General features: G+C 35.5%; 2 protein-coding genes across 3 annotated transcripts in view; both read right to left on the bottom strand.

The window, feature by feature from the left end:
• Window positions 1-6,858, bottom strand: part of LOC107631683 (tRNA (cytosine(34)-C(5))-methyltransferase) — a 9,061-nt gene extending 2,203 nt beyond the window's left edge. Inside the window, 14 exon segments of the mRNA XM_021119828.1 lie at window positions 12-336; window positions 932-1,024; window positions 1,424-1,509; window positions 2,138-2,173; window positions 2,176-2,404; window positions 2,582-2,667; window positions 2,775-2,823; window positions 2,920-2,986; window positions 3,096-3,217; window positions 3,323-3,389; window positions 3,485-3,803; window positions 4,395-4,537; window positions 4,761-6,233; window positions 6,505-6,858. Of these exon segments, the coding sequence (XP_020975487.1) occupies window positions 12-336; window positions 932-1,024; window positions 1,424-1,509; window positions 2,138-2,173; window positions 2,176-2,404; window positions 2,582-2,667; window positions 2,775-2,823; window positions 2,920-2,986; window positions 3,096-3,217; window positions 3,323-3,389; window positions 3,485-3,803; window positions 4,395-4,537; window positions 4,761-4,807 (1,669 nt within the window). The 5' untranslated portion in view covers window positions 4,808-6,233; window positions 6,505-6,858.
• LOC107631684 (serine/threonine-protein kinase SAPK1) lies at window positions 13,514-16,273 on the bottom strand. 2 transcript variants are annotated; one of them, XM_021119827.1, is made up of 9 exons: window positions 15,887-16,273; window positions 15,729-15,785; window positions 15,528-15,629; window positions 15,225-15,278; window positions 15,041-15,133; window positions 14,855-14,947; window positions 14,654-14,758; window positions 14,448-14,546; window positions 13,514-14,195 (listed from the first exon to the last, which is right to left on the bottom strand). In XM_021119827.1, exons 1-9 carry the CDS (start codon window positions 16,004-16,006, stop codon window positions 13,896-13,898), a joined length of 1,023 nt encoding a protein of 340 aa, XP_020975486.1. In that variant the 5' UTR covers window positions 16,007-16,273; the 3' UTR covers window positions 13,514-13,895. The 2 variants fall into 2 exon arrangements, with proteins under 2 accessions (XP_020975486.1, XP_016190691.1); XM_016335205.2 differs by having other exon boundaries at window positions 15,729-15,803; window positions 15,887-16,272.

The raw sequence follows: 16,284 nt of genomic DNA, 5'->3' as shown, positions 1-16,284 counted from the left end.
ACACAATCTACCTGGCAAAGGAGAAACTTTTTGCAGTACAGCAATGAAGAAGGCTCCAGTGTTCTGATCATGAGGAACTATCCTCATACAATGCTCTAGAGGGAAATCAGAAACCTCAGCAGAATCAGGCACCACAGTATTAACCATTTCTTGAACACCATCTTCAGAATTTTCACCAACACCATCAGTAACATCATATCCCATTTCAACATTACAATCACTGTCAACAGATTCATGAAAGCTGCTGCCAGAAGGAAACATACTAGCAAGCGCTATACTCCTACGATATTTAGGGACATCTTTGTAAGACGCCAACCAAGTGCCCTTATCATATACCTGCATTCCCAAAATGGTAAGGCTTCACAACGTTGTAAATCCAAACTATTGAAAATCAAGATCAAACCATTCTATTTTTGAAGCCACAAGCTGAATTCACATACAGAAACCAATAGCACAAGTGTTCAAGTTATATAAAGATACAAATTTTCTGTGCAGAAAGCTTGAAACATTATTCTTCACCATGCACATGAATATGGAAATAACCAGATCAACATCCAACTCATGTTTAAAAATAAAGCATTCACTATAGCCTCATTCTCATTTCTTATCATTCCAAGACCAAACAGCAAGTAACATCTGTAGTTGATGAAACATATATTTCAGCCAAGATGTCTCATGAGTTGGAAAAGACATTGAGGTTACATAAATTTTTTACCCAAACCCACAATTTTCCTTCAAAACCCTTCAGGTTGTCACATCACTTGACATAAGAGGGGGTCTATCTTCCTCAATCTAGACTCTAGAGAGGTGAGATACTTGCAAAAACTTAGGGGATTAGCAGCACTAGTAGATTTAATATTTGTTTCTTAGTGTTACATGTATACCAAAACTCTGGTTTCTCAAAAAAAAAAAAGTCACAGCAAACACAAACCTTCCATGTCTTGAGACCAGGGCGACAAATAAGTTTGGGAACCTCACTAGATACATCAACAAGTTTAACAGACCCACCACATCTCCGCAAGACCTGAAACACAATAGAAAAGGAAAAAGAATTAGCTGGAGCTACTTACCATATAAAATTAATTGCGAGTAAGGGATGGCCAAGTGTTTGTAACAGCTAGCATGCCACTTGCTTTCCTAGGTATTTAGCAATTGCCACTTATTTTTAGAGCTTTAGCCTTTAGATGCAGTGCACTTGCTTTCATAGATATTTAAATCACATTTTCAAATGTTGAGAAAATGTTATAAAAATTTATCTATGATATCCATAAATTTAGCATTTAATTAAATAATTAAGCCAATGGAATACACATCCACCTATCTGAAAAATTACATAGTATGATTGCAACTTAAAAATTGGAAAAAAAAAAAAAAGGAAAGACGAAGAAGAAGAAGAGAAGAACAGAGCATCAATAGTAGTTACCTCTGCAACCACAGCTTCATTCTCAATAGGATTCATTGAGCAAGTTGAATAAACCATTCTACCACCAACTTTAAGCAAAGATAAACCTGACAAAATCAATATAGCTGCTGAGACTGCCAAAGTAATCTTCCAATCTAAATCTCACAAACCCTAGTTCATTTTTTATATTCAGCTAATAGAGTAAACATAAGTAGTTTTTTACTCCCAGTAATCTATCTTAAAAAGTAATAGAAACAAAGAAGAAGGACAAAGCGGTTACAAATATTCCTTAGCCTAAAGTATAACGTTCATGTTCAGGTCAAAAAGCGAAAAAGGAACTTGACTAGACATGCATCACACAGGACACACTCATTCATTGCTGGTTGGATCCTTCTTGCTCCAAAAAGAAGTAAAATGTTCTCTTTCAGAGACTGATGAAAGGACAGCAGAACAATCTTTTATGGAGAACTTAATCAGAAAGCATCAGTAGCTTCACTCACTCATAATGTTCCGTTTATAATGGAATAAAGTAGCCCGAGTCACCATGGAAGTTTTGAAAATAATCCTAGTAGCTATGTCAGATAAGTCTAGCTGAGTTCAATTAACATGTATGACAGAGGCAGGTAACAGAGGGGTAAGAGTTTACGGTAACAGCACATTATCAGAAAACACAATGCAAGTCTGACAATGGCAACCTCTAAAATACACATGCTAAAGGAAACAGTCAAATAGTACCTCGCATAGCAATTATAACTTGTAGGGGGTGAAGCCTGCTTTACGAAGGGTTCCATCCCCACTGCATGGGACATCACACAGAACACGATCAAACAACAATTGGCCTATATGCTGATCTGGCTCCATCACTTCATGGTTTCTATTTAAACGGCATCCTGGAAAGTTCTGGGCTTCATGATTAGTGACAATAAGGTTGGCTGTGCACATTCGTTTCGTTTGGTGTATGAGAAGATTACATCTTTGGACATCAAGATCATTTGCTATAACCTAATTAAGAAAGACGCAAAAACAAATTATGCATATGCCGTTTACCCAATCAGGACAGATCAAATCATATAAGTCTAGCAAATCAAATAAGATGTTGCTAATCATTAACTACCAATGATATTGAAAAGTAAAAATGAATTATCAACAAAGAAGCATTTAACTAAAAAGAACACATACCACTCCGGCAGGTAGTGATCCTACTTTAGTTGACTGATGAATAATCTCGAGCAATTGGAAAGTTTTCGAACCTGGTGCAGCACACACTGAACAAAAGCAAGGAGATAGGTTATAACAATGAAAATTTTCAGTCCTATAAAAATAGTGATGGTAAAAACAACAAAGAGTACTTGGTATCCTAGAAGTTGCTTACTGTCAAGAACAAAATGATCAGGGTGCACATCCAAGAAGAGGGGAGGCACCTGTATTGCAAAAAAAGCATTAGTATGACACTAGTTAAATCATAGAGAACTCCAAAAATAAAAGAAAAGATCAAAATAGTTTTTGAAATGACCTACCATACTAACAGCTTCTTGTCTTGTAATGTTTCCAATTTCATTTTCTAGCTTTAAAAATTCGTGGAAGCTGCAAGATTGTAAATGAAAAATCAGCGACAACTAAATAATGACTAGATTCTATTAATAAAAAACCCTCAGATTCAGATACAAGTCGTAGATGAACACAATCGACATACCGCTCAAGTGTTTGATTCTTCCTGAGCTGCATCCTAGAAAAATTGGAATGCCAAGCAAAGTTTCCAGGATACCAAGGCAAAGGTCTAATAGCCTCAGTCTCACTCTCAACCCCTTCGGCAACCTAGAAACAACACAAGACACAACCAAAATCGATTAAAAAAAAGGGAAAGAAAGAACAACGACGCAATGGATAGAACAATAGCAGCGGATATTGCATGTAGCGTACCTCATCGCGAAGAGAATGGACGAAGTCATTCTCGAGTTGCGAGCGAATGTCGTCGGCGAACTGGCTACTGTAATCAGAAAAACATAGGAATTCCCATTTCAAGAAGTTTTGGAGAGCGGGGATTGGAAATGAGAAGAGAGAGAGAGTTTGAGTGTTATTTACCTGGAATTGATTCGGAAGGTAGCGGGCAAGGGAGTTCTAAGAACAGAGACGAACTGATCCCACTCGGTGGTTTCGACTATGCATTGGCCCTTGTAGTAGGCATCGAAGGACGCGTTTTCAGTGGCGAAAGGAGTCCACGTAGGATTGGGATTGGGATTGGGATCGTTAGGGTCGTTGGAGGGAGCGCTGCTGTTGGCGTTTGGATCGGACTTGGAACGCTTCCAGACATTGTCTCGGCTCTGACGGAAGTGTTTTCTCTGAGTGCGAGACCTGCCTCCTCTCCCGCCGCCTCCCATAACGGTCTTTACTGCTGCGTCTTCTGCGTTCGAGTAAGATTAAGTGAGTAACTGCTACTGAGTCTGGCTCACGCGCACAACACAAGGCAGCCAATTGCGGTACTGGTTTTCCCGTAGGGTTTAGAAAATAACCGCTAGGCGACTATTTGGACTTTTTCATGGACCTGTATTTTCTTTCCAACTGAGTTACAGCCCAAACTTCCAAGGCCATATAAGTTTGGGTAGGGTCCGAAAACAAACCTTTTTGTTTTTTATTATCAAAACTCACAGTAATTCGCAAAAAAGAAAAAAGCAAAACTCATAGTAATGTTTAGTTTTTTTCTTTCTTTTTTTTTTTTTTGGGAGGAAAAAGGGGTTTAGAAACCCAAACAACAAAAATTAAAGGGCATTTGATTTGCGCTTTTATTTTCTGTTTTTATTTTTAGAATTTTTTTTTGGATTTTATAAAAGAAATAGTGAAAATAGGAGATAAAAACAAGAAACATAATTTTATTATTTTCACTTTTTCCTTCACAAAATCTATAAAATAAAAAACACTGAAAATAAAAACAAAAAATAAAAATACAGACCAAACACACCCTAAGAATCTCTAATTCTAAAATTTTCACTCATACCGGATGATAGAGTCTGAAGAGTATCTGGCGGGGGTCTTTCAAAAATGTGAGTTCCCATGAGAAGATTCTTCCCTTTCTTAGCAAAAGAGTCTGCGACAGTATTAGCTTCTCTCAAGCTATACTTCCAACCTACATGATGTAACCTACTCACCAGGATCTTAATGCCTTTCAGCAAAAATTTAACAGGATGCAGATTCAAGCAGCTTTTATTGATAAAATTTATAATTGACCAGGAGTCCAACTCAATGATAAGGTACTGGAAGTTGTGAGTAACAATAATACTAAGCCCTTTAGCAATCTCTCGTAGTTTCGCATAAGTAATCAAACACCTCCCTAGGTTGCAAGAAAAATCCAATAGGTACTTACCCAAATGATTTCTTCCTGGTACGATGCAAAGAGGATCGAAACTTCATGGTGCGTAGAATTTTATCGCTCCGTGCTCTAATTGAACTCGCCGCAACAGTCGGCTTCACCCTTTTTCCTTCGAAGATAAAAGAGTTACAACAGAACCAAAGAGAATAGATAGTAACTCAAAACTTACAAGCCTAGTCACTTCTTGCTGATACATTCCGAGTGAACAAATTCTTGAGGCTGAGGTTAAAGAATTCGAACACAACCTCATGAGGTTTCAAGAAACTCCACACAGATTTGGCATAGAAACAATATCTGAGAACATGTAAAGAGTTCTCTTCTTAACGGTTACATCTGGGGTAGTTGGCATTCGTTGCTAAGTGTCTTTTCTTTCTTTCCACATTCGTTAGGATTACATTGTTAGCAACTAGCCACAAGAAGGAACGAATTCTTTCCAGACTGCACCATTTCCAAACTACCTTGAAAGTCTGATATGAATCTAGGATAATTTTATTGAAAAAGTTGTAGGTTGATTTGAGGCTAAACGTCCCATCAAATATTAGCGCCCAAGCAACAGAATCTGGACCCTTTCATGTATCTAATTACCCCCTCATCTTGCAAAGAAGTAATATTGTTCCTCCTTCTTCTGGCCATAGTGGTACCATGAAAATATTTAGTATTTCTGTCATTGTACTCTATCCATTTGCATCTAGACTTTTGAAACTATAACATTTCTTCTTGGGAAAGGAGCTCTTCATATTATTTCCAAAGAGTAACTTTGAGATCTTCTAGATAAGGGTTGTGATTCACACTCAAGTTATTCATAATGCCATTCAATCTTCTTAGATTCCTGCTTTCCCTTCTTAAAATATTCCCATAGACTGTAGAATTTCATACTCTAAGAGAATCTTAAAAGTTTGCAACACTTCGGAACTAATTATTTTCCATTCTCCAATGGTTAGAAACTATATTATTAAAGTACGGAAGAGATAATCAAGATGCTAAAAATCTTAATGATCTTCGCCTACTGTTAGGTGAGGGAGCAGTAAAGAGTTGAAGATAGAAAGGAGCATGATCATATTTTAACATAGGTAAGTGCTTTATCCTAGCTTTCGGAAATCTGATATGCCAATCCATGTTGCTCGGATCACGATCTAATCTTTCCACCAAATTTTCTCTCTTCCGGGTAAAGGGATATCCTGAGTATCCTAAGTCTAAAAGTCCACAATCAAAAACACACTCCTGAAACTCAACACACGCACCATTAAATTGAGTAGTTGCTCCTCATTGTCTTTTAAAATTATGCATCAGCGCATTGAAATCCCCAACCAGGCACCAAGGGAGACTATTCTGCGAAATTAGCTCCCCCAGATTCTTCCAGGGTTCTTTTCTATGTAGTCTCTAGAGATCACTTCCATACACTCTAGTAAAAATCCATGGTTGTAACTCCTTTCCTAACATTCTCATACGCACGAATTGTTGATGACTCTGCAAAATATCCACTATCTATTCATCAAAATTTCACAGACACCAAATACCTCCAGAGTATCTTCTGAATTCCTCTACAAAATAACTATCAAAAGGCAACTTATTTCTAATATTAGTCCTCTATCCCACTAATATGAATTTTAAAAAGAACTAAAAAATTAACATGATACTCTTTTAATATCTCTAATTAAAGTAGTAAAAGAACTTCTACCAACACTACAACAATTCCAGATTAAGAAAATTATTAAAAGAAATAGGAAAAAAATATCACCAAAGACGCAAATCAAGTAGAGTGTAGCTTCCCATTGGTCAAGCTTAAACTGAGCTCCTTAGAGTTACCCTCACCGTTTTCTGATGATCCTGGATCTTTAATCATAGGATTAGTTGGGTTCTTTCCTTGACAATTTGCAGCCATTTCCTCCATATTAGTGATCATAGCCGGTTGAAAAAGTTTCAGATTGTTGAAGGAGGCCAATTTCAAAAGCTTTCCACTATTCCTTTTCCATGATACTCATTTTGTGAAGGTTCTCACACTCCATGACTTTTTTCTCTAAATTTTTCGAGCTCACTTTCTCCGTTAGAGGAGGAGCAGATGTTGAGTCAGAGGGCACCAAGGTATGACTCTCAATTAGTTTGGTCTTTATTTTATCTTTGTTCACTTTTTTTGACCCATTTAGTCCATTCTTATTATTACTAGCATTCTTACTTATTCGAAAAATTTTTCCAATCCTCGGTTGAAGAATCTTGTGGAGAGATTGGATTGGTCTTTCATTTTTTATGGGCTTTATATGGCGCTAAAGTACAAGACCCATGTTGCTCCATTTTAATATCTGGTCCATTTTGTATGAATTCCTCTACGTAAAGCTCCTCATGCACAATCTCCTCGTAGATTTGTTCAGTATATTCCTCATTAAGAATAATAAAATTTGATCTGTTAGAGTTTCTAGCTTCCAAATTAGAAGAAGATGCTTTCTTATTATTAACACCCTTAATTTCCGCGTTAGATTTTTTTCTTACTTGCCTTCTTACCATCATTCAAAGTCCAAATTTTGCGGGATCTTGATTTACTTGTTTTTTTCACCGATTATGGGGCCTCTTGACCACCATTTCTAATGTGATTCACGCCGTCGCCTTCAGTAGATGATGTACTGCCACCCTTGTCAGCTGTGGATGTCTTCTCCGGCACCACTTATTGTCTTGACTTCACTTCAATGATCCAATTGATGGCCATATTTACCACACGTAAAACATATAAGATGTAATTCCTCATATTCAACGTTTAGAGTATTATCAAGAACAAAGATTCTTGGAATTAGCTTTATTGATAGGTTCACTGATAAACCATAATTTTGTAGTTTATCTTGTGTTGAATTTAGGAAATTTTATCATCTTTTCTCACATTTATTCAATGAAATAGTATAGTTTTGTGAATTTTTCCTAATTTTTTTTATTTTTAAAAAAAATATTTAAAAAATAATTTAATTTAAAAAAAATCACTCAAACAAGTCTTTATATTCATATATCATGCTATAAAAACAAACGGGGCATTACTGTGACGTAAAAGAAAATGGTCCCTATCTCTTCCTTTTGTGACGCAAAAGGAAAAATACATAAAGGAATGTCTCTCCAACTATTTTATGAAGTTGGGATTTTCAATCTCACATTTTCACTTCAGTTTTTACGCGTTTAATCCATAACAATTACATTTCATAAAATTATCCTTTGATACAATGTATGTGTCAGTTATTTTTTATTTTTTAATTGAGAGAAATTATTTGGAAGCATAGTTGAGGTCAAACTCGATTTCTTTGTGTATAGAAAGAACACAATTATTTATTTTTATTCAGTTGTCTTCTGGTGTATCTATCGGTTACAATCAAATAAAGATTAAGACTAGTTTGTGTAGAAAACGTAAATATGAGAATAGCCCCATGACGACAAAGTCTCTGTTTAAGGTTTAGGATTTAGAGTTTCTCTACATTTCTTAGACTCATTAAATTATACCCCCATATTATTTTTATTATCATTATTTTCGTAATATAAAAGTTTGCTTCTTTAAAATTTTTTTATCGTACAAAAATAAAATTTGACTTGTCTACAAAATATCACTAAAAATTCTCTTTTAATTTCAGTTACCACAAAAAAATTATTATACAAAGTTTTTTCTTGCATTTTTTTTACCAAAAATAAGAAGGCCCGAATCCGCGACCTCTTAAATGAGTATGAAAAAACTATATTATTTGAACTATAACTCATTGACCTTTTTTTCTACCTAGATTTTTTGTATTTTAATATATATTTTATATATATTATGATTGAATATTATATTCGTGCGTCATCAAGAATGTGACTATCATGTATCTAATTACCCCCTCATCCTGCAAAGAAGTAATCTTGTTCCTCCTTCTTCTGGTCATAGTGGTACCATGAAAATATTTAATATTTCTGTCATTATACTCTATCCATTTGCATCTAGACTTTTGAAACTTTAACATTTCTTATTAGAAAAGGAGCTCTTCATATTATTTTCAAAGAGTAACTTTGAGATCTTCTAGATAAGGGTTGTGATTCACACTCAAGTTATTCATAATGTCATGCAATCTTCTTAGAATCCTGCTTTCCCTTCTAAAGATATTTCCATAGACGGTAGAATTTCATACTCTAAGAGAATCTTAAAAGTTTGCCACACCTCGGAACCAATTATTTTCCATTTTCCAATTATTAGAAACTATATTATTAAAGTCCGGATGAGATAACCAAGATGCTAAAAATTTGATTGGTCTTTGCCCACTGTTAGGTGAAGGAGCAGTAAAGAGTTGAAGATAGAAAGGAGCATGATCAGATTTTAACATAGGTAAGTGCTTTATCTTAGCTTTCGAAAATTTGATCTGCCAATCCATGTTGCTCGGACCACGATCTAATCTTTCCACCAAATTTCCTCTCTTTCGGATAAAGGGATATCCTGAGTATCCCAAGTCTAAAAGTCCACAATCAGAAACACACTCCTGAAACTCAACACACGCATCATTAAACTGAATAGTTGCTCCTCCTTGTCTTTTAAAATTATGTATCAGCGCATTGAAATCCCTAACCAGACACCAAGGGAGACTATTCTGCGAAATTAGCTCCCCCATATTCTTCCAGGGTTCTTTTCTATGTAGTCTCTAGAGATCACTTCCATACACTCTAGTAAAAACCCATGGTTGTAAGTCCTTTCTTAGCATTCTCATATGCACGAATTGTTGATGATTCGGCAAAATATCCACTATCTATTCATCAAAATTTCACAAACACCAAATACCTCCAGAGTATCTTCTAAATTCCTCTACAAAACAACTGTCAAAAGGTAATTTATTTCTAATATTAGTCCTCTATCCCCACTAATATGAATTTCAAAAAAACCTAAAAAATTAACATGATACTCTTTTAATATCTCTAATTGAAGTAGTAAAAGAACTTCCACCAACACTACAACAATTCCAGATTAAGAAAATTATTAAAAGAAATAGGAAAAAGATGTTACCAAAGACGCAGTTCAAGTAGAGTGTAGCTTCCCATTGGTCAAGCTCAAACTGAGCTCCTTAGAGTTACCCTCACTGTTTTTTGATGATCCTGGATCTTCAATCATGGGATTAGTTGGGTTCTTTCCTTGACAATTTGCAGCCATTTCCTTCACATTAGTGATCATAGCATGTTGAAAAAGTTTCAGATTGTTGAAGGAGGACGATGCCATTTGCTTCGCCATGCCTTCTTTTATGATCTTTCCAATTTCAAAAGCTTCCCACTATTTCCTTTCTATGATACTCATTTTGTGAAGGTTCTCACACTCCATGGCTTCTTTCTCTAAATTTTTCGAGCTCACTTTCTCAGTTAGAGGAGGAGCAGATGTTGAGTCAGAGGGCACCAAGGTATGACTCTGAACTAGTTTGGTCTTTATTTTATCTTTGTTCACTTTTCCTAACCCATTTAGCCCATTCTTATTATCTTTGGATTGGTCTTTCATTTTTTTATGGGCTTTATATGGCGTTAAAGTACAAGGCCCATGTTGCTCCATTCTAATATCTGGTCCATTTTGCATGGATTCCTCTACGTAAAGCTCCTCATGCACAATCTCCTCGTAGATTTGTTCAGTATATTCCTCATTAAGAATAATAAAATGTGATCCGTTAGAGTTTCTAGCTTCCAAATTAGAAGAAGATCCTTTCTTATTATTAGCACCCTTAATTTTCGTGTTAGAATTTTTTCTTACTCGCCTTCTTACCATCATTCAAAGTCCAAATTCCGCAGGATCTTGATTTACTTGCTTTTTTTCACCGATTATGGGGCCTCTTGACCACCATTTCTAATGTGGTTCACGCCGTCGCCTTCAGTAGATGATGTACTACCACCCTTGCCCGCTGTGGATGTGTTCTCCGGCACCACCTTGTTGTCTTGACTTCACTTCAATGATCCAATTGATGGCCATATTTACCACACGTAAAACATAAAAGATGTAATCCCTCATATTCAACATTTAGAGTATGATCAAGAACAAAGATTCTTGGAATTAGTTTTATTGATAGGATCACTGATAAACTCCAATTTTGTGGTTTATTTTGTGTTTAATTTAGGGGATTTTATCATCTTTTCTCACATTTATTCAATGAAATAGCATGGTTTTGTGAATTTCTCCTAATTTGTGCTTAAAAGTAAAAACATGCTTTTTAGGGTTTTAAATCGCTAATTTTAATTCACTTTAATTCCATTCGATACTTTGATATGTTTGTTAAGTGATTTTAGGATTAGAAGGCAAAGATTGGGTTGAAGGAATGAAGCAAAAGCATGAAAAAAATAGAGAATTCGTGAAAAAATGAGGATTTGCTGAACTCAAGGCCATGCGCACGCGTCATCCACGCGTACGCGTGAGAAGGAGGTTCGCCAGCGAACACGCACGCGTCACTCACCGGCACGCGTGAAGAGGAATTTTGCAATGCGACGCGTACGCGTTCCCCATCCGTACGCGTGACAAGCTGCATGTGACCTCACTAAAGGCAATACGCAGGAGGCGATTTCTGAGCTCAAAGAGGCCCAAATCCAACTCATTTTTTATGCTTATGAACCCAAGGATTGCAAGGGAATGGGGGAGCCATAGAATAGTTTTCATCATGTTGTAGGTTAGAATTCTAGAGAGAGAAGCTCTTCATTCTCTCTAGAATTTAGGGTAGTCTAGGTCAAATTTTCTTAGATCTAACTTTTAATTCTTGTTTTGATTTAGTTTTCTCTTTTAATTTCTTGTTGTTACATCTTTATTCTTTTAGTTTTACTTGTCATTTCCTTTATTTTATTACTTTTATGTTTATGAACCTTTGTTGGATTTTAATTTTCTTTTAATGCAATTTTATGTTTCCATGTCTTTTTATGTTGATCTTAGTTACTATTGTTGATTTCTTGCTTTTGTTAGTTATAGTTTTTATTAATTCTTGCATTTTGTGATGTTTACTTTTATTGCACACTAGGTGTTTGTTAAAATGCTTTCACTAGTTTTAGAGTAGTTTTCTTTACTCTTGGCCTAGGCTAAGGGAATTGAGTGACCTTGAGTCATTGGGTCTCATTGAATTGGTGATTTGAGAACCTTTAGTGGTCAATTTGATAACCATTGACACTAGCCTACTACTAAGTCAATTAGTAGCTAGGTTATGACTTATGGATTGATGTTGATCAAGCCTATTTGACGTACTTCAATCGTTGAAGTAGACATTATACGTACTTCAAGCATAGAAGTAGACTAAATGGGTTGGTCCCTCATAATTGTCAATACATGGTTTGTAGACAAGGATGGTGATCTCAATTCCCATGTCTAGCCAATAGTTCTTTCTCTTTCTTTATTAGTTCTTGTCATTTACTTTCTTGTTATTTACTTTTCTTGCCAATTACAAATCAAACCCCCTTGCATCTTTATAGCCAATAATTGAGTACTTCATTGCAATTCCTTGTGAGACGATCCGATATTTGAATACTTTTGTTAATTTTTATTAGGGTTTGTACATGTGACAACCAAATTATTAAAATTTGATTGAGAGTTCTTAGTTGGTTTGGAACTATGCTCACAACGAAGTTCCTTTTCTATTAAGAAATTTCTAGACTGACAATAATTCTCACATCATTCACTTCAACACAAATTCTTGCAAATTGTCCCCGAGAGTGAACGGAGGTTGCACGATCAATTTTAAGCATAATACCTAGGGTTGAGCCTACTCTCCTGAGAAAACGATGATTGTATAACTCAATCGGCAGGTTCGGAATACGAATTCAGGCGGCAATCTTCTTGACGACATTCTCAGATGAGATAAAGAAAGGCCTCCATCTCTGAAAATTAGGTAATGTTCTGCTATCATCCAAGGTCCTTCTACGAGCGCATAGTTATAATCTTCTTCATCAGTAGAGTGAACCAAAAAATAGTCACGATCCATATTTCTTACATTAATCTTATATTTTTTTACACCACTCCTCAAATTCATCTTTGGTGATTGGAATTATTGGACAGGGGTCAAAATGTTTATCCTCTTTATGAGGTTCTTCTTCATTTTTATACCAACAATTTTCTGAGTCCAATGCATTCTCATCAATAGACTCAAAATGTATCAAATCAAAATAAAAAAGTATAGAAAAATAACGGTTTTCTTACAACGTAAATAATAGGTTAAAAAAAGAAGTTAATTTTAATTTTAAAATTTAAATTTTGAATTAATTAAATTTATTCATGTTTAATGGGTTTGGAACGTAACTCATTGTTTACCTTGTTCATCATTTTTATTGTCTACCTAACAAAATTGAATCAAAATATTATAAAACAAGTTTCAAACTTACGAGCAAAATTTGTTCACAAAATCAAGTGTAATAAGGTATCTAATCATGATTATGTTGCTGTTATGATCGAACAACAAAGTTTGACAAGATAGTATCTCTAATCTCTAATTAAAATAAGATATCCATAGTTGCGGCAAATGTCTAATACTACCGTGCAGCATGGAAAATCATTCGTATCAGATACTTGTGTTGTTTGGCGCATTTGTCGAGTGCCTGATATATAATGACAGTGATAGTTCACTTCTTTGTTCTTTCTCAAATGTGAACGGATCATAGCACATTTGCAAAAAGGACAAAGCACGCAAACACAAACAATTTCGCTTTTCTTTTTTCCCTTTTTTTTCTTTTTATTTCTGTTAAAATTATAAGTATCTTCAAACCGGATATAATGTTGCATCAGTTGAATAGAATTATATAAAGAAAAAACATTTGCATCCTTATAAAACACTCAAGATTCTGATATAATATATTTCGGGTACAGAACCCCCAAGTACCAAGTATTATTATACATAATACACATAAGATAAGCATATCTTACAATATAGTGGGATTATTGTTTTGCAAAGTGGGAAAGCAAGAAAAACCAGTAAAATCCCCCTATACGATTCTAGCCACTACAAGCAACTTCCAATCAAAGGAAACTATTTATTTATTTATTTTATAAAGAGAGCTTTAGTCTAGTTTGATTCCCTTTTGCCTATCCCGTTAAGGCTGAGGAAAAGGAACACCATCTTATCTTAAACTACTTTTCTTGAGAGAGAACTTTAGTCTGATCTGATGTATGGTATTGCATTGGCAAAGTGCAAAGTTTGCAAGTCACAAAGTGCAGACGAAATCATCGCTCGTTTCAATATCATCCATGTCAGCATCTACATCAATATCATCAAGGTCCATGCTGCCCCCAACAAACTGCCCACCAGCTTCTTCTGGGTTATCCTCACTTGGCTTCCTAGCCTCTTGTACTATTGATAATATTTCTTCAACGTTCTGAATTGAACTATCATCATCATGGTTCCCACCAACATTTTGCAGCCTACCTGCACCCTCATCCGTGAATTCTAGTGGTAGGTTCTGTTGGAACCATGGTAGCATCTTTATCTCTGGTATGGTAATTCTCTGCATTATCATCAATCATGTAACACATAAAAGGTTGACATCATTGTTCAGGGTTAATTAGGTGGCTACTCCCACAAAGACATTTTCTTGTGAAGATAGTATTGTGAACTAAATCAAACATATTCCACCAAATATGTCAGACTATCTAATAGTTCACAATACTATCTTCACGTAAAGACGTCTCTGTAGAAGTAACCGTCTTATTAAAACAAAAATGTTATGGACTTATGAGACTAACACAAATAATGGTACCTTTTCAGGGTTGGCAACAAATATTCGAGATAGAAGGTGTCTACACTCTTTGCTTATACGAACGTAGTCTGGAATAGAATAGTGGACACTCAGAATTCGCTGTCAAAAATTACACACAAAAAAAAAATTAATAAATTGTGTGAGTTGTTAAATTAAATTGAAGAAGCAAAATAAAGAGAATATTTGTGAATCCAATAAAAACAAACCTGAAGAGTTTTTCTGAAGTTTCTTGGGTTGTCTGGGTCTTCAAAAGGATAAGCACCAACGAGCATCACATACAAGGTCACCCCACAAGACCAAACATCTGCAACCTAATCATTTTTCCAAACATCATAGCACATATTCGTGGCCAAACAAGAGAACAGCATAATTCGACAGACAAAAAAGTGAAGAAGCAGATGAGTTACCTTTCCATCATATTCTCTTCTTGACAAGACCTCTGGAGCAATATATGCAGGGGTTCCTACAGTGGATTTTGGCTGCGAGTGAAGAACAGAAGACTGAAACAAGATGGAAAAATAAAAAACAATATTAGAGGGTTTCCGAGTGAAACATGAAACATGTTTATTGAAATTATGTGACAAGTTTCTTGCCTTTGAGTAACCAAAGTCGCATATTTTAAGCCTTGGTGCTGTGCTTCCATCTAAAAGTGTGTTTTCCAGCTTGAGATCTCTATGGCAAATTTCCTGCCGGCAAATTATTTTACATCTTCAATCACAATGAAATTGAAAATCTTCATTGGATAATAATATACTGGGCTTGAGCAAGAATGGTTACCATTGCATGGCAATAACTGACTCCAGAAATCAACTGCTGGAAGAAATATCTTGCCTGTGCAAAGTTGCAAACAAAATAAGAATTTAAGGTGTGAAATATTCTAAAAAAAAAGGTACTATGTTTGATGAGAAAGGAGAAATAGTAGTACTATATTACTAAGTTGTCTTGTTTATTGAAAAATGCCCTTGCGTCACTGTTTATGTATACTAAAAGAATTAGAATACTAATATAGTGGCCTCATAGACAAAAGCACTGAAGCTTTCTTTATTTTATGATATGATGATGATGATGATTATGATCTACCTCGTCCTCGCTGAATCTTCCAGCACTACATATTCTCTCGAATAGTTCTCCTCCAGCAGCATATTCCATCACTATGGCAAGATGTGTTGGAGTAAGTAGCAACTGCCATGAACAACCCATCAAATCAAGTTGAATACTTTACGCCTCTGAGTCTGAGATTTCACCGATTGAATCCTAAAACGAAGATGGTTCTATGATTACCTCTTTGAACCTAACGATATGGGGATGCTTTAAGGACCTATGGTTGATGATCTCCCTCTGCACGTGCTCATCAATCTGCAAATCAAATCACACACACAATTCTAAGCCGTGATGATGACAAGTCAACTAAGAAGCTAAGAGAAGAGAAAAGAACAAACCTTGAGGCCTCTCTCAATGAACTTGACAGCATAGAAGTCACCACTGCATTTCTCTCTAACAAGCTTTGCTACACCGAAGTTCCCTGAACCGAGATCTCTGATTACCTCGTAACGTTCCATGGTTGACAGAGAACTTCTTCGTTCCAATGTTGAAAGTTTGGAAATCTAATACTACTACTACTACTTAAACTTGTTATTAAGAACAACCAGTTATGGTGTTAACTGAAATAGCAATATAATATTGTGTGAGCTGAGGTAAGTAATAATTTCGTTGGGAATTGATCAGTGTTTGTATGTGCTTGGCTTTGTAGTTGCATAAGTAGTACAACTCTCTGTAAATATTAAGTGTTTGCGTGGAGTATCGCATCTTTTTTTTTTTTTTTATGGCCTACAAATTC

Source organism: Arachis ipaensis, chromosome B03 (assembly GCF_000816755.2).
Source record: "Arachis ipaensis cultivar K30076 chromosome B03, Araip1.1, whole genome shotgun sequence".
Taxonomy (NCBI): domain Eukaryota; kingdom Viridiplantae; phylum Streptophyta; class Magnoliopsida; order Fabales; family Fabaceae; genus Arachis; species Arachis ipaensis.
The sequence above is the reverse complement of the archived record's forward strand: the minus strand, read 5'-3'. Positions and strand labels throughout refer to the sequence as shown.

Bases quoted from the DNA above. Each gene is read 5' to 3' on its own strand.
- LOC107631684 (XM_016335205.2), bottom strand. From the start codon at position 16,006: ATGGAACGTTACGAGGTAATCAGAGATCTCGGTTCAGGGAACTTCGGT. The intron at 15,804-15,886 runs GTTTGTTCTTTT...TTTGATTTGCAG, and splicing joins TCATTGAGAGAGGCCTCAAG to ATTGATGAGCACGTGCAGAG. The intron at 14,759-14,854 runs GTAACTCATCTG...AAAAATGATTAG, and splicing joins GAAGAGAATATGATGGAAAG to GTTGCAGATGTTTGGTCTTG.